The sequence below is a fragment of the Panulirus ornatus genome, chromosome 10 (assembly GCF_036320965.1).
Source record: "Panulirus ornatus isolate Po-2019 chromosome 10, ASM3632096v1, whole genome shotgun sequence".
Lineage (NCBI taxonomy): Eukaryota > Metazoa > Arthropoda > Malacostraca > Decapoda > Palinuridae > Panulirus > Panulirus ornatus.
The window spans coordinates 54,126,620-54,147,596 of NC_092233.1; the positions used below are offsets into that span (position 1 = coordinate 54,126,620).

Consider the following 20,977-nt stretch of genomic DNA (forward strand, 5'->3'; position numbering starts at 1 on the left):
GCTTCCTTTCCACATCCAGGCCCCACAGACCTTTCCATGGTTTACCTTAGACATTTCACATCCCCTGGTTTAGTCCATTGACTGCACATTGACCTGGGATACTATATCATTCTAATTCACTCTATTCCATGAAAACCTATCACCCTGATTATGTTCAGGCCCTGATCACTCAGTCTTTTCCACTCCATCCTTCCACCTCTAATTTGGTCTCTCACTCCTCGTTGTTCCCTCCACCTCTAGCACATATTTCATCTTTGTCAACCTTTCCCACTCATTCTCTCTGTATGCCCAAACCGTTTCAACATACCCTCTTCTGCTCTCTCAACTACACTCTTTATTTCCAAACATCTCTCTTACTCTTTCATCACTCACTCGATCAAACCACCTCATACCACATATTGTCCTCAAATATTTCATTTCCCACACATCCACCCTCCTTCGTACAACTTTATCTATAGCCCATTCCTTGGAGCCATATGATATGAATTCTTTCTCTCCGAGATAACGTTCTCTCCTTCCACATTCTTCATTGCTCCCAGAACCTTTGCCCCCTCCCCAATCCTGTAACTCATTTCCGCTTCCATGGTTCCATTTGCTGGTAAAGTCCACTCCCAGATATCTAAAACACTTCACTTCCTCCAGTTTTTCTCCATTCAAACTTACATCCCCACTAACTTGCCCTCAGATCAGCTGAACTTGATAACCTTGCTTTTATTCACATTTACTCTCTACTTTCTCCTTTCACTACTTTTCCAAAATCGGTCACCAACTTCTGTAGTTTCTCACTCGAATCAGCCACCGGTGCTGTATCATCGATGAACAACAATAGACTCACTTCCCAGGCCCTCTCATCCCCAGCAGACCGCATATTCGCCCCCTCTCCAAAACTCTTGCCTTTATTTCCCTAACCGACCTTCACTGGGAACCAATCACTTTCCGTGCTTTCTACTCGTGCACATGATTTACATCCTTGATAAAAACTTTTCACTGCTTCTAGCAGCTTTACCCCCACACCATATACTCTAAAGACCTTCCACAAAGCATTTCTGTCAACCCTATCATATGCCTTCTTCAGATCAATAAATGCTACATAAAATCCACCTGTTTTTCTAAATATTTCTCACACATTCTTCAAAGCAAACATCTTATCCACACATCCTCTACCACTTCTGAAACCACACTGTTCCTCCCCAATCTGATGCTCTGTACATGCCTTTACCTTCTTAATCATTACCCTTCCATACTATTTCCCAGGAATACTCAACAATTTTATGCCTCTTAGTTTGAACACTCACCTTTATCCCCTTTGCCTTTGTACGTTGGCACTATGCATGCATTCTGCCAACCCTCAGGCACTTTACCATGATCCATACATACATTGAATATCCTTACCAAGTAATTACTACACAGTCATCCCCTTTCTTAGTGATCGAATTCCACTGCAATGCCATCCAAACCCGCCACCTTGCCAAATTTCATCTTCTGCAAAACTTTCACTACCTCTTCTCTTTTAACCAAACTACTGTCCATGACCCTTTCACTTTGCACACCTCCCCATACCCTACATCTGCCATAAACATGTGGTCTGCTACTCTATCATTGAAGAGTGGCAGACAACACGTTCTAAGCTACAGTAGACAGGTCCTGCACCAGCAAAAGGAAGCTGCAGCAGACAGGTCCTGCACCAGTAGGAGGAGTTATAGCAAATGGGTACTGCACCAGCAGGAGGAAGCTACAGCAGACAGGTCTTGCATTAGCAGGAGGGAAGTGTAGCAGTCAGGCCCTGAGCCAGCAAGAGGGAGGCACAACAGACAGGTCCTGCACTAATGAGAGGAAGTGCAGGAGATGGTTCCTGGAGTAATATGAAGGACCTGTGGAAGATGGTTCTTTCACTACCAAGACTCTGAAACAGACGAATATTTCCCACATTAGGAAGAAGTTATGGGAGGTGCAACCACTGCTGTGGGTAGGAAAAGCAGTAAAGCTTCGATCTAGATGTTAACTCTGAAAAACGTGGTCTGCCACTCTATCATCAGACATGTTCAGCAGACCTTCAAAATACTCACTCCATCTCCTTCTCATTTCATCACTACCTGTTATCACTTTCCCTTTGTCCCCTTCACTGATTTCCCCATTTCTTCTCTTGTCTTATGCACATTATTTTCTTCCAAAACATCTTTTTATTCTCCCTAAAGTTTAATGATACACTGCCACCCCAACTCTTATTTGCCCTATTTTTCAACCCTTGCACCTTCCTCTTGATGTCATACTGGTTTCCTTTATACATTTATCAGTCATTTGCACTTCTTCAATGTAAGTATCATTCAAATGCCTCTCTTTTCTCTTTCACTAACAACTTTACTTCTTCATCCCACCACTCACTACCCTTTCTAATCTACCCATCTCCCACCTTTCTCATGCCACATGCATACCCTGCTCATGCCATCACTGCTTCCCTAGATATATCCCATTCCTCTCCCTCCCCCCATATGTCATTTGCTCTCACCTTTTGCCATTCTTCACTCAATCCCTCCTGGTACTTCCTCACACAAGTCTCCTCTCTAAGCTCACTTGCTCTCACCCCTCTTTTCTTGCCAACATTTCCTCTTGTTTTTTGAAAACCTCTACAAATCTTCACCTGTCGCCTCCATAAGATAGTGATCAGACATCCCACCAGCTGCCCCTGTCAGCACATAACATCCTAAGCCTCTCTTTTACACACCTATCAATTAACACGTAATCTTATAATGCCCTTTGACCATCTTTCTTACTCACATATACATACTTACATGTATCTCTCTTTTCAAACCAGGCATTTTCAATCACCAGTCTTTTTTCAGCACAAATCCACAAGCTCTTCCCCATTTCCATTCACAACACTGAATACCCCATGTACATCAATGATACCCTCAGCTGCCACATTACTCACCTTGGCATTTAAATCACCCATCACTAATACCAATCCCTGTGCACCAAAGCTACTGACACACTCAGCTGCTCCCTAAACACTTGCCTCTCATGATCTTTCTTCTCATGACCAGGTGCATAAGCACCAACAATCACCCATCTCTCTCCATTCACTTTCAGTTTTACCCACAACAATCTAGAATTTACTTTCACTATCACACACTCCCACAATTCCTGCTTCATGAATAGTGCTACTCATTTCTTAGTTCTCTCCCTCTCACCCACCCCTGACTTGACTCCCAAGATGTTTCCAGACCATTCTTCCCCTTTACCCTAGGGCTTCATTTTGCTCAGAGCCAGAACATTCAGGTTTCTTTCCTCAAACATACCACCTATCTCTCCTTTCTTCTCATCTTGGTTACATCCACTCACATTCAGACACCCCCAGTCTGAGCCTTTGAGGAGGATGACCACTCCCTACCTAACATCTCTGTTTCCAGTTTTCTAAATTGATATACATAAAGTGACCAAAAAGTGGTGGGAGCATGTGGCTGGAATCCTCCCCTTCAATTCTTACTTTTCCAAAAGTGGGAACAGAGAAGGGGGGCCCAAGAAAAGGATATTTTCCTCTAAAGCTCAGTCCTCTGTTCTTGTCACTACCTCGTTAATGCATGAAATGGCGTGAATGTATGAAAAAAATGTATATTTGTATAATGCTGATGTAGTTTCCCTGGAAGAGTAAGAGACTGGTTTTGCACAGGTATAAGAAGAACTTTCTGTAATACACAAACAGTAACCACATACTTACTTTGAATATTCAGTCAGTTATCAGATCAGATGTTGAAATCTTGGTGTGAAAGCAGTACAGCACAAATATTTATTGCTTGATTCAGTGAATAACTGATAAGAATTATTTTTTGACATGTACTTTATGTTGATGTCTATTTAAATCATGAATATGACTTTGCAGGCATTAATGAAGAGATGGCAAATGTATACCTGGATCCTGAAAATTTCCTGCTTCTTTGTGAGAATGGTGTATTACCTGTCTCCAGCTATAATGTCATGGAATGCAACCTTGGGAGAGTACCCACTAACATGGTGAGTATTAGGGATCAAAGCAGTAACACACACTGTATGACAACAAATACCTAGAAAATATACAAAGGTACACAAAAGTACACAAATAGCAGCTTGTAAAAAAATGCAGCAAGAATTTTCATTTCTTTTTTACGTTGTTGCTAGGAAGAAAATTTATATGTATATGTGCTTGTGATAAATACTAAGAGAAAAAGAAGGAATAGCACGTAACATTTACAGATCTGGAGAAAGCATTTTTTAGGGCTGATATAGATGGAAGGTAATGGGAGGAAAGCAACTGGAAGCAATGAAGTTTTAAGAAAGGAAGTATGTATGCAAGTAGATGTATGCAAGTAGGAAAAAAGGAAGGTGTGTGGTTCTAGGTGAAGGTTGGTCTGTGGGAGGAATGTCTGTATCATCAGGTGGTTTATTTTCTTTCTGGATGGAGTGGTGAGGGAGGAGAATGCAAGGGTCTTGGAGAAAGGAGCAGGTATGCAGTCTGGTAGTTGTGGGAGGGAGTGGGGGCAGAGATGTGAGTCATTTGCTGTTTGCTGCTGACACAACACTGGTGGCAGATTCAAGAGAAAAACTGCAGAATTTGGTTGTTTGTGAAAGGAGACAGTTAAAAGTAGATTTGAATGAAATTGTGGTTATTAGGTTTAGCGGTGATGAGATTCGTCTTCAGATCATATGGAGAGTGATTTACTGGACACACTTTTTCATCATCCAAAGTTTACCAAGATGAGGTAGTAAAAGTGTTTTTTTAGCAAAAGTGGAGGCAGTGATACTAGTACCTGCCTGATCTTGACAACTCTGCAGCTGACTGGTGCAGCTCGTAATTTTACAGACTTTTATAGGTTTGTTGTTTTGAAAAGGTTATCTGTGAATGATCCTGATTGTAACAAGAAAAGATTTATTATGTGAAATAGAGACATAATGATAATCAGTAATCAGTATTTCAGTGCAGGTAAAATAAGCAGTAAAACATGAGCTTTGACAACTCATTTGACACTTAGGCCTTACTCTTGCACTTTTTAATCCGCTGCACTGAATCATCCACAAAACTTCTGTGTTATTTTTGTGAAAGTAGGAAACAAAAAATACCAGGGAAGTGATTCTTTCATTATATGAAATACTTTTGAAAGTTTTTTTTTTTTTTTTTTTTTTTTGCCGCTGTCTCCCGCGTTTGCGAGGTAGCGCAAGGAAACAGACGAAAGAAATGGCCCAACCCACCCCCATACACATGTATATACATACGTCCACACACGCAAATATACATACCTACACAGCTTTCCATGGTTTACCCCAGACGCTTCACATGTCCTGATTCAATCCACTGACAGCACGTCAACCACGGTATACCACATCGATCCAGTTCACTCTATTCCTTGCCCTCCTTTCACCCTCCTGCATGTTCAGGCCCCGATCACACAAAATCCTTTTCACTCCATCTTTCCACCTCCAATTTGGTCTCCCACTTCTCCTCGTTCCCTCCACCTCCGACACATATATCCTCTTGGTCAATCTTTCCTCACTCATTCTCTCCATGTGCCCAAACCATTTCAAAACACCCTCCTCCGCTCTCTCAACCACGCTCCCCCCATTTCCACACATCCCCCCACCCCTACGCCACCCACTCGATCAAACCACCTCACACCACACACCGTCCTCAAACATCTCACCTCCAGCACATCCACTCTCCCGCTAGAAGAATGTGAATTTTGGGGGCTGGAAAAAAAATAACTAATGGGATGTTAAGTAGTTAATTCTCACTAAATGGTTGAATAATTTAAGCTGTGAACTTCTTTCAAGAGAATTGAAAATAGTGATGAAAACTCTTAGTAATTTTGTTTGTAGCAAAAACACTTCCTAAAATACAAAACTTCTCTACAAATGCCTCACAGCACAGTGGAGTATCTTATATGTCAAGCAACAAAGCAGTGTAACTTTAAATGAACAGAGCAAACATGATTAATTTTTCACCACTTTGAGTTCTATATTATTTTATTCATAAAATTATGTTCTAGTTAATCTAGTTGTTCCTAATTTTTCAAATATTCTTTTAATATACTTGTAAATCTTCAGCACACAGTGTACAATGGAGTTTTGGAATGATGCATTGAAAGGGTATATGGATGAGGGCAGCAAGGCACATGAAGAAGTAGTGAATGTGAGCGTATTACAATATATTTAGAGGAACCAGTCATCATAGTCAGTATAAAGAAAGTGAGAAAGACAAAAGTTGAAAAAGATGACAAATTTCTTGTATAATAAATACAGTGGTGGTCATTTGAAACAAGCTAAGTGAAGAAAACTATAAAACCAATACAGTATTGTACTCCACTGAGGGTAAAGCAAGTAAAAGCCAGATTTCTTACTCCCTGGTTTAATTCTAAACTTTTCCCTAATCCCCACAACCCTGTAAATACTGGACTACATTTATGGAAGTAACTGTAATATTTTTCTGATACCATTTTGCAATGTGCAGTCTCCTGTAATTCTTTTCTTTAGATGCACATTATTATTCATACTTTTAGTTAATTTTGGTTATCCATGAGTTTCTTATGTTTGCAATGTCTGCAAACTTTTCTAAAATAAAAATTCTTGTAGGTTGTGACCCGCCAGTCTGAGTCAAGTGACAGGAAGGAAGACATGCGTCATCTCCTTTTGAAAGCAGCACAATATTTTGGAAAATCAGATTCTTTCTATAAACTCTTTTATAATTATTTCTCCAAATCTGACCTACTTTTTAAGGTAAGAATTCTAAGGTTTGAAATTATAATGTAAGTAGTTGTTGGTAGGCAGCCAACGACCAGGGAGGTAAATTACCAGTACTACTCACCTAGGTATCGGATGGGTTAGTGAAGGCTACATAGTGAGCCAGCACTTCTGTGTTTCTCAAGTTGCACTCCTTTGACCTAGGTAGCTGTCTTTTCTTTCTGCCTCACCCACACTTGGTCTACTAGCATTCTGTCCATGAACAAACATTCTCCTCTTGGCATGCATAATACTTGACAACACTTAAGTCTCATAGCTCATTCTTCATAACTCTAGATTTTCACATGATGAGCACTATGTGTAGCCCTGCCTTTGGGCAAAGTGGTAGGAATAATAGATCATAGTAGGTAGGAACATTTAGGTAAGAGCATTAGGCATTAGGTAGAAACATTTGGTATAAGTAGTAGAAAGGAACATTAGGCAGAAGCATAGGTAGTAGTCAGTAGGAACATTATGTAGGAGCCTCTGTAAACACTGTGTTAGACTTACCCTTTGCCAGTGGCCTCCTAAGGGTGAGGCACTAGAGTTTACTAGTTATGGGACTCATTTACTGTGGCTGCTCCCCTTGAGGGAGTTGCAGATGGAAACAGGCATCAGAGATATAGAAAGATAGAAAATTACACAACTAAATTTATAACAAGCTCCTTCTGTAAGGACTAATTTCCACTAGACTTGGTATATTTTCGTTCATATTTATGTTAAAAACTACAATCAGTTTATTAATGCTTGAATTTCCTATGCTTTCCAGGATGATACTGTGAAGCTGACACCAGTAATTGATGAACACTACAAGAATTTTATCATGAATATGAGTCTACAGGCATGTAGCTTATACCACCGTACGCACAAACATACACTGATTGGGTAAGAACACTGAAGGCCAGCTCTTGTTTGACAGAAGAAACAGATATGAAGTATTAATATACAGTTTCGTGAAGCCTATATGTACAGGGAGGGAGGCAATAGCTTAAGAATTCATTGAACAATTTTTTCATATGGAAGTTGTTAACTGTGGTAAATCAAAGGTATGAAGAGAGACCTAAACATAGGAGTAAATGTTTACATATTTTATTTGATGATAGAAGCTTAAATCATTTTGTTTCCTGGATCATCATATGACTTGAATCAAATAAATGAAATGAAAAAAACGGAAAAAGGCTAATAAGTTTATGAATACAAAAACTATACAGGACAACAAAATGGGAAAGATGAGATTGTTCTCTAGAGCTAATTAGCACTTTAATTACCTATGTGCACTAGCCAGGATTCTGTCTTGAACTTACATAAAATATTTATATCTACAGTGCAAGAACGTGGCTTTGATTGTTTTAGAGACCTTTTGAGTACAGAGTGTGGAGTAAATTTCTGATATGGGGTTTATAATCACTCTGATAGTGCTTTGTAAAGCTTAGGGGATTGTTAGAATATATAGCTGGGCAGGTGTGACTCTATATCAGCTATGGAAACTAGCTTGCCAACAAATACCACCATATCAGCAAAAATGAAGCAGTAGGTTCTGACCATTTTGCAGCTCTTGTGGAGGTGAGGATCAGTGTTAGCAAGCAAGAAGATGAATCAGAAAGTATGCAAGGAGTTGTATAAAAGAAGAGTGGCACAAAGTTAGATGAAAATGCACTGAATGTTAGGATGTAGTCATGAGTGAATGAGGTGCTTAAAATGTTTGAAAGAAAGACTGTTATAAGGTTGTAGAATTAGCACATCTTTATGTCCCATAATAACCTTATATTCATTGATCATAAACACCAATACAAGATTTTTTTGTATTATAAAACTGATTATCATATTTGATGTATAGCTCTGGCTTCCCGCCTTGATAATGTAATTACACTTTCTGACAATTTATGGGTAACCTTGATGCTTGATACTTCTAGCTGTGTTGTCTAGTTGCGAGTGACATCTATGGATAAGGTGGAACCATACATCTATGGATAAGGTGGAAACATACATGAGCTAGGAATTTAAAACATTCCCACCAACTCTTTACCAATCTACTGTCATGTCACAACCTGTCATTTCTTCCTGGAAGGTATCCTTAACATCTAAACATCTAAAAGTATTCCATAAATTCATCAGGAGTAAGCTGTTGGTTTAAGATCAGCTAATCAGGCTAAGGGATTCAGTGAAGTTGTCGAAGATGGCAAGAGAATATGTATGGAATCGATTGATAAATTCAGAAATGTGTTCATATAAAGGACACAATAACCTCTACACCAGCAAGATGGGACAGGAAAGTGAATGTTGATCCTTAACTCTCAAACTATTACAGTCATCACCTGATAATTTACAGTTCACTGCTATAATCATTTACTGATAATGTAATGGTTCCTGCCCCTCATCTGAATTCCAGGCTGTTTGATTCAGCAATTATCCATGGATGTCACCATTATTCTCTCATCATAAATGGAAAAATACCACATGCCTCATTTACATGTATATCACAATGGAAGATGTAAATCTAGCACTCTTTCTCCCAAAGTACAACAGTAACAAATGAAAATTTAGTTAGTTTAGATTAACCAATCAGAGTAATGTTACTGCTTAAATGTTAGTGATGAAATAAGTATCAGTATTACTGAGTATGAAATAATCATTTGCTTGATTTTTTAAAGTTTTGTGTAAAAGCAGGTAAACTTACAAAAAATGGGCATTTGTGTAGCATAATTAATATGCATTGTATAATAAAGAGTGCACTATGCTTTAGGTATTTTCTTTTCTTATGGATTGCATAAAAACTGTTTTCTGAATTTTTATATCTTTGCAAAAGAGAGGTCACTTATGATCAATTGAACTTAATAAAGGTTAAAAGGAAAATGGCCATGATGGTTTGTCCATAAGTGTTCAATGTACATACACTGTCACTTTACAGGATACTAAAAATTTTCTTACCAAATCTTCAAAAGAGGTTGGACTACCAAAAGAGTGAAATAAATCAAACATGTTCCTGTTTTTGAGAAGGATATTGTGATACTGAACTAAAGACCAGTATTCCTGACAAGTGTGGTTTGAAAATGCTGGAAAAAATAGAGTAAATGAATAATTACCTGCAAAGGAAAACTATCTAAATGAAAAGCAACAAAAGAAAAGATTACATGATTAACATTTTAGACATTTAGGGAAGATACAAGAGTAAGATAGAAGACTTAGAACTATCAGTGTAAATATAAAGAGGTGAAGCTAAGATGCCACTGGTAAACAAGTGTTACCAGATGGTGATGTTCGGGTTGGAGATGCTCAGGTCTGGCATCATGCCTGTCATAAAATTCCATCATGTGGACAGGACTGGGAATTGTTTACAAACTTTGCATACGACAAAACTATCAAGATTATATAGACCTTCCCTAATATTCATGTTACAATGCCTTGTGTCTTCAATAATAGAAGATTTAATAATATTTTTCCCTGTCAGGGAATTACAGTTAATGAATTGGCATTACTCCAGTCAAAACAATGGTCATGATTTTTAACATGATTAAACAATGCATTTGAATCTTGTCGCATTCTTCTACTTAAGCTATGCTGCTCAAGTCAGAACAGAGATTCTTACCAGTCTATCCAATATAGAAAGTATTACACCTTTTACAAGGTATTCTGTAAATATAGACTACAGAATTTTCAGGCAAGCTTTTTTTATTAAGATATCCTTTATAGTATTGTTATTTCTGAAGGCTACATTTTCATTAAAGGATTTAAGCAACCTGGTGTGTAACATGAAATTATAACTAAAAGGGAGAAATTAAAAATTCTTGGTATCAAGGGAAGGTTTTGAGTTAACTCTATAAAGTGATTTCTTTGCCAGCTTAAGAAATTTATCAATGAAAGATCTAGGATACTTCAACTTGGGTCCAATAGAATATATCTTCTCAAACTAATCATCAACAAATTCCAGTCTGCATATATGTAATTCACTAAGGAACATTGACTGGAATGATGATAAACAGTTTAACTCTTTCTTGTTGAGCTGGGTAATAATAGATATACAAACAAAAATTGGTGGCTTTTCTGTATTTTTTTAAATGTTTCATCCTTATGTGTCATGCAGTCTAAAAATGGTAATTCAATTGTTTTTCACTTCCACAATAAATGTGATTGAAGGTGCTAAACTGTTAAGTAAAGGGAGAAAGGTTAGTAAATTTTCATTTGTTGGCCAAACACAAGGAACATCAAATATACATAAACCAGATTGCCTTAGTGGGTTAGATATCCCTTAGTGATTTTGTTCCAAGGAATTCCATGTAAAGATTACTTAATACTGGTGAAAGGGAGTTACTCACCGTCATATCAAATTTCTGAGCATAATATTCTCCATCAAATTGAAATACAGTCTTATACTCAGTTTTAATGATGCATGAAACAGTACTTGAAATAGTTAAATCAAGGTTATCCAAGGCAGCAGCCAGATATTCTAAGAGGCCATCAACTAGAACTTGTGTGAACAATAATGACACATCAAAACCGACCAGTCTGAAATCAAAATCAATTTGGATGTTATTAAGCCTACCAACCTCAACCAGCTCACTTCACTTATTACACTTGGCCCTTGAAACTTTGTGTGTGCCCTTACACACCCATCACACACACACTGGACTGCCAACCTATCCATTGATCTGCAATCCTCTGGGAGTGCCTGAGAGGAATTAACTGCACATCCTCCCCATTTCTGTCTTCCCACTGATCTTCCCTGATCTGGGCAGTGCCCCTACTCTCCCTTGAATCTTGCAGGGGGTTTCAACTCTACATCTTCTCATTCCACCATGTTGTCACCAATCTCTCCTTCAGTTATCCCAGTCTGGCTGTTGCCATCAATTCCCAACCTCCACGAAACCTCATCCATATTAGGCATCTCCATTGTTTCTTCTGCTTCCATCTGTCTTTCATCCTGGTGCTCCCTCCTGTCTGTCTGCTGCTCTGAGTAGGATTATTCCATCCCCATCCAAGGATGCAAATTCCTCCAATGCAGCACGCTGCTCCCTATTCCTTCTCTGGTCTCACCTAGTAAACTTCACGACTGTCATCCATCACTCCCACCACTACCCACACTTCTTCACCATACTTGGGCTGGAGCTTGTTTCTTCCCATCACATGATTCTTTAGCAGTACCCGCTGTCCCTCTTGCAATGGCACTACCCTGTTCATTCTGCTTTCTTTGATTTCCTGCCTGGTGCTGTTGTGTATTCTTTAGCCATTCTCCAGGCAGTCTAGTGTGTCTCTCTTAACTTTTTGATCCACTGACAATGGGTTCTAATAGCCTCTTCAGTGCCTATACTGAATCTGTCCAAGGTAGATGGTGTTCCACTCCAAACACTAAAACTGAATTATCTGCTATACTTATTGCTCTTGAGCAGGTAGAAATCACTGCCACAAACAATTTATTTCTGGTTCTTTATCTTCACGACTTGGCCTTAACACCCTGAGATCAAACCATAACATGTCGGTCTCTGATGCCAGAGACAAAAATTCAAACATTATTGCTCAAGGGATTCAGATTAAATAGTTATGGATTCCCTCTCATATAGGCCTCTGTGAGCATGACAAAGCTGATGTTTTAGCCAAACTAGTTAAGGTGCCGTCGATTTAAAACAACATTGGGTTGTCAATTAGAAGCTTCAAAACTAATTACAAAAGAAATAACGAACCTCTTTGAAGCATAAAGATGGGTTCAAATAAGCACAAGTAGAAACATTCTTAATCACAGTGAAATGTGTAAAGTAAAGCATGTATATGGAGAAAGTAATAAGATCAGCAGATTACAATATAATGGCCCACTCTAGAGTTGCCAATGGGCCATACAATAATCATGTGATGCAGCAGTTTGCTGAGTATTGTGTGGTCTAGCTAGTGGTATGGGCACACAAGCTGCCAGCGTTCGGAAGCAAAACCCAAAATGATACCTACAGAAGAGGGAAAAAGAACCAACATTTTACTGTAGGGCAAGGGGGTCAAGTTTGGAAGTAAGTTTGGGACAGTTTATAAGTCAAACCGTTTTCGACTCAACTCTGTCTAGTGACATTGCAAAACTAGAATAACCTCAAATGTGAGGGCAGCACTCCATACAATTATGAATCAATCCCTTATATAAACGTGCATAAGTTCTTTTTGCATGTTGAGTACCTTAGCAAACTTTGGGTAATCAAGTACGATTCTTAAAGCTTCATTTTGCATTTTGTCAAATCCGTTGATTCTTTTACTGTTATGTAGGACCAAAACTGGTGCTTGGTAATTTAGCAGAGACCCAATATAAGCTGAGTAAATCATTCTAACAATGCTGATATTTGCACTATAATTATGGTTGTACCCTGCAACTGCTCTAAGAGCTCTGAGTCTATCGGTGCATTGCTGATTTAGCTTTTGCATACTAGCTGCAGCACATAGGACTAAGACACCAAGGTATTTAAAGGAGACATGGTCAATCGGATTTCCACCAATTGTCAACTTAGATGGTAAGGTCTTACCTTTGCCAATTCATTTATTGAAGACCTGGGTTTTACCAGCAGAAATGATAAAGCCGAGGTTTTCACATGCTGTGTATGTAGTTAAGAATAGTAATTATTTCATGATATGTTTTGGTATGTATAAGAATATCAGCAGTATAACTAATAGTGATATTTCTAGGACACTGTGAAATTGATTTCAGTAACGCATTGATTAGTACATTGAACAAAGTGGGGGTAAGTACTGCATCTAGAGGAGTGCCACGTAACATGTCTCTAACTTCACTTTTGTAGCCTTAAAACAACACAGCAGACTTTCTATTAGAGTGAGAGCCAATTATCCAGTGCAGGAGCTGGCCACCTATATCTATTTTTGCTAACTCATATAAGATAATTTGCCTATTGGCAACATCAAATGCAGTTTTTCAGGTCAAGAAAAATGGTGTACTTATGCCTTCTGTCCCCATGAACTACTAGGAAAGTAGAGATATGGTTGTTTACACTTTTGCTGTGTGTGAAACCATTACTATTCGGAGACATGGTCTTTGATTCTCTGTAGTAGTCTGATGAGCATAATCCTCTCAAAAGTTTTGTACAGACAACTTGTCAGGGAGATGCGGCAAAATTCATCAGGTTGACAGTGTTTAGGTATTGGTACAATTGGCTGTTGGTCAATGAGGAAGGTAAATGACCTGTGGCATTACTCATATCATCCAGTTTTAATAATGGGTTACCAGGTACACATCTTAGAAGTCTAATAATGTCATAAGTGATACCATCCTCCCCAGGAGCAGTGCCCCTGCCCCTGGTTAGAGCTGCATCAAGTTCAAATTCAGTGTAAGGCTCATCACATTCATCGTGTTGCTTGTTTAGCATGAATTGGGTAAGATCCCTCTCTTGGGATTTGTTGTACAAAACATCCCTAGTGTCAGATGACAGCATGTTATAGCTAGAAGTATGAACCCATTTTGTGATTGATTCTTCAGCCTTTCACAATGGGTTGAGATGACCCAGTCATTTGTTCCCTCTGTTGCAAGATGCTTGAAATAATTTAAATGTTTTGGGTGTTTGAAGTTGTCATAACCTTTTCCTATTTGCCTAGCTATAAATTTGAGCTGTTTCAGCTCTGGGTCATTTTAGTATTGATATGACCTATTATGAGGTGCATTCTTTCTACTCCCTGAAGTTAGCTCACTTTGCCTTAAGTTGTTCACAGAAGTCTCAAGATTACCATTAAAAGCTTGAACATTTGTGGGTTCATAATCTTTGTACCAGTCAGAAATATAATCTATGAACCTTTTTTGATGTTCTTGTTTCACTATTAATCTTTTTCTTTTCAGTCTGACACCAGGGAAGTTGACATTAGCTATATGTATTGTAACCATTATTGGCAAGTGGTCAGACATAAGATCATCACCAGTATCAGAGCTGTGAGTTGTATACAAGTTAAAGCCTATACACCCTTCATGGATTCCTCCTTAGATATGTGTTGGTTGATCCTTACTGATGACATGAACATCTCATGACCTTGCATCCAGGAGTGAGATTAAACTTCTGTCATTAGTGTTTGTGAACAGGTTACCCAGATTCTTGTGTCAAGTGTTACGGTCTCCAATTGGGCAGCAGATTTGGTATGAAGAAATTTAGATAAATCTGTGTTATGGAGGAGGTTAGCAGGTGCATAAGCATTTAGTACATTGAGTGCAGAATTGCTGACGTGTACCTCAATACCTGTGGTATTGGAATCCGTCAGGCTTTTGGGAGGATATTAGCATTTGAGGTAGTGACTGTTTTACATATGTTAGACAAGTGTTGGTAGAGCTAGGATTATATCATTTGTAATTGGGTAATTTACGTTGAGGTTTGCCAGGAGGCATTCAACATTCTTTCAGACATATAACATCAATGTCGCAGGTAAATAGCTTGTGGTGGTCAGAATGTGATTACTGAACACATGCTTTATAAACCTCTGGAATGTGGTAGGACTATTAGTCAGTCCCACAGGGCATCTCACATACTGATAAACAGTGTCACAAAGGCAGTTTTAGGGTGATCCTCTGCCCCCATCATAGTTTTTTTGGTACCCTTCAGCCAGATCAAAGGAGAAAAAGTACTCTGTACCTACCAGATCATCTAATGTGTCCTGGATTCTTGGCAGTGGGAAAAGCATCCTTGACAATAATCTCATTCAACCTCCTGTAATCCACACGGTCTTAATAGTCCATCTTTCTTTCTCACCAATACTATAGGTTCACCTCTTGCTCCAACATTCCCTTTGTGAGTGCTGTCATCTTGGGCATACTATTGGGAGGAATATACCTATACAGTAACCTGATTGGTACTTCACTTATGAGGTGTATATCATGATCCACCCAAATAGCTTAGCCCAACTCCATTTCTGCCTTGGCAAACACACTCTTATACTGACATAGTAATTGATCTATCTGCTGCACCTGACTTGGATCCACACTGTCTTTTTCCACATGTAAACCTACAGCTGCTGGTACTCCTTAGCCCCTTTTGGTGACAGTTTTCTCAGCTGTATGACTTTTAACACCCATTTTCTCACTTCCCATCCATATGACACCTTATTATCTCACCTTTCTCTTACCCTAACAACCCTCTTTACATCATATCTTGTCCTCAAATGTTTAATTTCCAACACATTCACCCTCTTTTGTATATTCTCATCTATAGCCATTCCTTGCATCCAATGAATCTAGTATACCTTCAATCATGCCCATGTTTGCCCTCCCAGATTGTGGCCTTTCTCCCTACACATTCCTCATTGCTATTAGGACCTTTGCACTCAAATCCACTGTATGACTCATCTCCCATGGATCTATTTGCTGCCATCTCCACTCCCAGATGTCCAAAATTTCCTCCAAGTTTTCCCAAATCAAACTCACATTCCAGCTAACCCATGTCTTTGCAATATTGAGCCTAATAACCTAGCTTTTTTTCACATTTTTGCTCAACTTTCACCTTTCACCCATTCTCCCATACTCATACACCTATTTATAGTTTCTTTCTCACATCTGCCATCAGCAATGTGTCATCAGCATATAATAAATGAGTCACCTTCAAGACTTCCATACCCCCAAAAGACTGCCCCTTTCTCTAAGACCCTTGCATTTACCTCCCTCACCACCCCATCCTTAAAACAAATTAACCACCCATGTGGATATCACACACTCTGCCGCAGATACATCTTTTGGCACCTTACACCCTCCCCTCTGCCTTACACACATGCCTTGCACTCCTGATAAAAACTGCTCACTGCATCTAATAGCATTCCTTCTGCATCACATATTAGTAACACTTTTCACAGAGCATCTCTATCAACCCCATTGCATGGTTTCTCCAGATCTATAAAATGCCAAATACATCTTCTGTCTCTTTAAGCACTTCTCACACACGTTGTTCAGAGTAAACACCTGATCCACCAATCCTCTACTGCTCTTGAAGTCACATCATTCCTTTCCACTCTCATGCTCTTTGCATGCCACTACCCTCTCAATCACCACATGTCCATGCAGCTTATCAGGTACATTCATCAACCTAAGACCTGTGTAATTCAAACACTCTCCTTTGTTCCCCTTGCCTTTGTGCAATGGCACTATATATGCATTCTACCAGTCTTCAGTAACCTTATCATTTTTCATATATACAATGAAAGTCCTAACTAATCATTGAACAACACAGTCACCCCCTTTCTTAATAAATTCAACTGCAATACCATCCACTCCAGCTTCCTCGTCACATTTCATCTTAAGCAAGGCTTTCACCACCTTATTTTGCCGACTCCTCACTTGGAATACATACTTCCTTGACCCTAACAGCCTACATCTGCCACCCTATCATCAAACACATTTCACAGTCCTTCAAAGTACTTATATCTTCATCTCATCATTGCCTATTACTACTTCACCAAAGCTACCATCTGTTCCTTCATTTTTCTCATACTATTAACCTTTCAAAACATCTTATTCTTCCTGAAGTTTGCTGATACTCTTTTTGAACCCCTGTTCCTTCCTCTCAATTAGCCATTCTCTCTTATACATCTCCCAATCACTTTTATTCCTCCCCTATAAGTAACACTCATTTACCTCTCTTTTTTCTCTTTCACTAGCACCTGTACTTCGTTATCCCATCACTCAATAAGATTTCTCACTTCACCACCCACATTCCCCATGCCAAACACTTCCCCTGAACATGCCACCACTTCATTCCTGAATATCTCCCATTCTGCACCCATGCCCTTTGCTTCGTCTGTTCCAACATTTTGCCATTTTGCATTTACACTGTCATGGTATTTCCTCACCTCTTTTTTCCAAGCTCTTTACTTTTACCACTCTCTTCATTTTTCTCATACTATTAACCTTTCAAAACATCTTATTCTTCCTGAAGTTTGCTGATACTCTTTTTGAACCCCTGTTCCTTCCTCTCAATTAGCCATTCTCTCTTATACATCTCCCAATCACTTTTATTCCTCCCCTATAAGTAACACTCATTTACCTCTCTTTTTTCTCTTTCACTAGCACCTGTACTTCGTTATCCCATCACTCAATAAGATTTCTCACTTCTGCACCACCCACATTCCCCATGCCAAACACTTCCCCTGAACATGCCACCACTCATTCCTGAATATCTCCCATTCTGCACCCATGCCTTTCGCTTCGTGTTCCAACATTTTGCCATTTTGCAATTACACTGTCATGGTATTTCCTCACCTCTTTTTTCTAAGCTCTTTACTTTTACCACTCTCTTTTCCTCTTTCCTGAAAACCTCTACAAGTCTTCATCCTAGTCTCCACCTAATAATGATCAGACATCCCACCAGCTACCCTTTTTAGCACATTCACATCCAAGTCTCTCTTTTGCATGCCTATCAATTGGCATGTTATCCAACTATGCCTGTATTTCATTACTACTCACGCACATGTGTATGTCCCTTTTTAAACCAGGTATTCCCAATCACCAATCCTTTTTCAGCACACAGCTCCACAAGCTGTTCACCATTTCCATCCACCTTACTGAGTATACTTTGGTGCCCTCTCCCCAATTATACCCTCAACTGCCACATTACTTACTTTTACATTTAAATCATGTATCACCAATATCCAATCACTTGCATCATATCTGCTGACACACTAATTCAGCTGCTCCCAAAAAACTTGACTCTCATGATCTTTCTTATTATGGCTTGGTACATAAGCACTAATAATCACTTATTTCTCATACTGCACTTTCATTTTTACCCACATTTCCCCTATTCCTTAGCTCTCACCCTCTCCATTCCCCCTGAGCATTATTTCACTCAGAGCTAGATCATTCATGTTCCTTTCCCTGTACATTCTACCTGCCAATCCTCTCTTCTCATTGTGGAGTAGTGTTGCCAGACTTCACCCGCTTTAGGTTACACTGCATGTAAAAGACATTTTTGGAAAAGTTGTGTCGCTGGGAGTACAATCTTGTCAAAAAGTTTTTCACTCCAAGGGAGTTTACATTTCCATGCAACTGGAGGTAGCAAAGCCTTGAGCTTTAGGAGCCTTTAGAAAAGTTCTGGCGAACACCAGGGCTCTTAAATAGAAATTGGCTCTAGGGTAATAATAAATGATTAAATATATTGGAGCTGAGTTCGGAATGGAGAATTGATGCAAACATTTGGATTAAAGCTTCCCACCCCAGAAGTCTCTTCTATCTTCTGTGGGTCTCCTGCAGCATTCAGGAAGCCACCCATGTCAATATAGTGTGATTCTTGTGTGTGTGTGCCTGTGTTGGGAGAATTCTGGGCTATTAAACAGTAAGAGTTCAGAGTCTTTGCTGTGGTAACTGTGTTATGGACACAAGAGGTCTTGAGGTATGTTGAAATGGTAATATCGAGCAAAGGCTGGAGGTTGGTGTCCTGAGCGCAGATGAGAGAGTAATTGGTAAATGTCTGGGAAGCGGTTTCTAATGGGTGTATATCTGGTGGGGTGGTATTCAAGATTGGGTTAGGAGAATGATTAGGTACTCGTCTGGTAATGTCTTTGCATATTTGTTTCGTCATTGTTGTTACTGATGGAAGGAAGGATTTGTTTGTATAGATTTCTGGTGTGAAGCAGGGGTTACTTATCTATTTCTACTTGGGGTTAGTAGTTAGTAATGGAGTAGTTTTGAAAAGGAGGGTCAAATACTGTTGTAAGAATTCAATGCCAAGCATACTCAGATAGGATTGTATTGGGAGAATTTGTTTCATTGTATAATCAAAGAGTGCTTGTGGTTGCTAGGCAGCCAAAGATTGTTCTGAGAGTTCTGCTTTGTGTGGTCTGCAGTTTACAATTATCTCCCCTATTTACCAATATATATTTCATTCAGTTTTCTTTGAGAAATTGTATAGAAACTGGAAGATGGCCAAGGTCAAGTCTCTCTCTCAGGAATGGCCATAAGAGGAAGAATGTGATACAAAGCTGTTCCTAAATGTATAATAAAATCTGTACACATCTCAGTCATTTCAAACCCTTATGTTATATAACTGAGGCCAATGAATTTGCCAGAGTGATGTTAAGTAATATAGAGAGAACTAAGTATCAAGATTTAATTGTACTACTTATGTTACAAGAGAGCGATGTTTATTTTGCTATTATGAATATATTCTTAGATTTTTATCCGTGTTTGGTATTCAACCAACTTAAGAAGCAGGGAAAAGTAGGTATATCATTATGGCTGTCAGCTGTCAGGAGATATTAGACAAAAGGTTAAGAGACTCTGTGTCTAGCCAAAAGCTCTCTGTTAACAGAAGCTGTTATTTCAGAGTTATCTGTTTTAATGGGCCTATGGGCTGATTATACACCCTTTAATGTGCAAGCGGTGGAGGCAGAATGTAACAGCAGCTTTGTTGTATTTGCTTTTGACATGGGGAGATGACCAGGCAAACGAGGCACAGTTTAGGGTGTAGCAGTTGCATTGCTTATAGAGAAAGCAGGAAATAATATCTTGGCCAGATCAAGAACCAGTAAGTGTTCTGTGAGTATTCAGTTTTTGTTGCTTTTACATTAATGTGTGTACTGTGGTGAGTGAATGTTATGTGCATGTTATACACAGGGCTAGTCCTAGCCTTTTCAGGTCCTTGAGTTTCTTTAGTGAGCTCCTCTACCCTTCAAACTCCCCCCTGGGGCCATGCCCCAGAAAAATTTGAATATTAGGGTATCTCGGACAGCATTTCCTGCTTTCTGAAGGCTGCGTTACACAAGTCAGGGCCCTACACTCTGAGTGTATAGGAAGGGCCAAACCTGGTTATACATGAAGCCCAGGATTGCTAGAGTTTCAATGAGTGGAAGCAATCAGCCATTCAAAGTTACTGGGAGAGTGCAAGTTGGATTCATGACTCTTTGGGTTTCAAAAAGTTACTGAGGACTTCCTTGTGGATGCAGACATTCTGCTTTGGGTAAGCTAGTGCTCCAATTGTGAGATATAGTGTTGCATGTTTGTTGTTACTAGTATACTTTCTGGATGTTCTGATCACACTGGTCTACAGAATATTATGAAAGTCATGCAAGAAGAGACTGAAAGACACAGAACTGATCTTTGGTTAACTCTAGTATAGAGCTAAAGGATTTTAGAGGCGAAGTCCAAAGGGAGAGTGTAAACCAACTCACTGACAAACTGAAGTACACTGGATTGATGCTCCTTCTCTCCTGTGTGAGACTTCCATAGATGCCTAAATCTTGATAGTAACAAGACAACCTTTTTTCTACTGAAGAAAGATGCACCCTGCACCTT

General features: G+C 39.2%; 1 protein-coding gene across 1 annotated transcript in view; it reads left to right on the forward strand.

The window, feature by feature from the left end:
* The window catches only part of LOC139750955 (uncharacterized), a 247,202-nt gene extending 237,721 nt beyond the window's left edge, over positions 1-9,481 (forward strand). Inside the window, exons 26-28 of the mRNA XM_071665896.1 lie at positions 3,878-4,008; positions 6,598-6,741; positions 7,514-9,481. Coding sequence (XP_071521997.1) covers positions 3,878-4,008; positions 6,598-6,741; positions 7,514-7,633 — 395 coding nt within the window. The 3' untranslated portion in view covers positions 7,634-9,481. The remainder of the gene's footprint in view (positions 1-3,877; positions 4,009-6,597; positions 6,742-7,513) is intronic.
* The last annotated feature ends 11,496 nt before the right edge of the window (positions 9,482-20,977 follow it).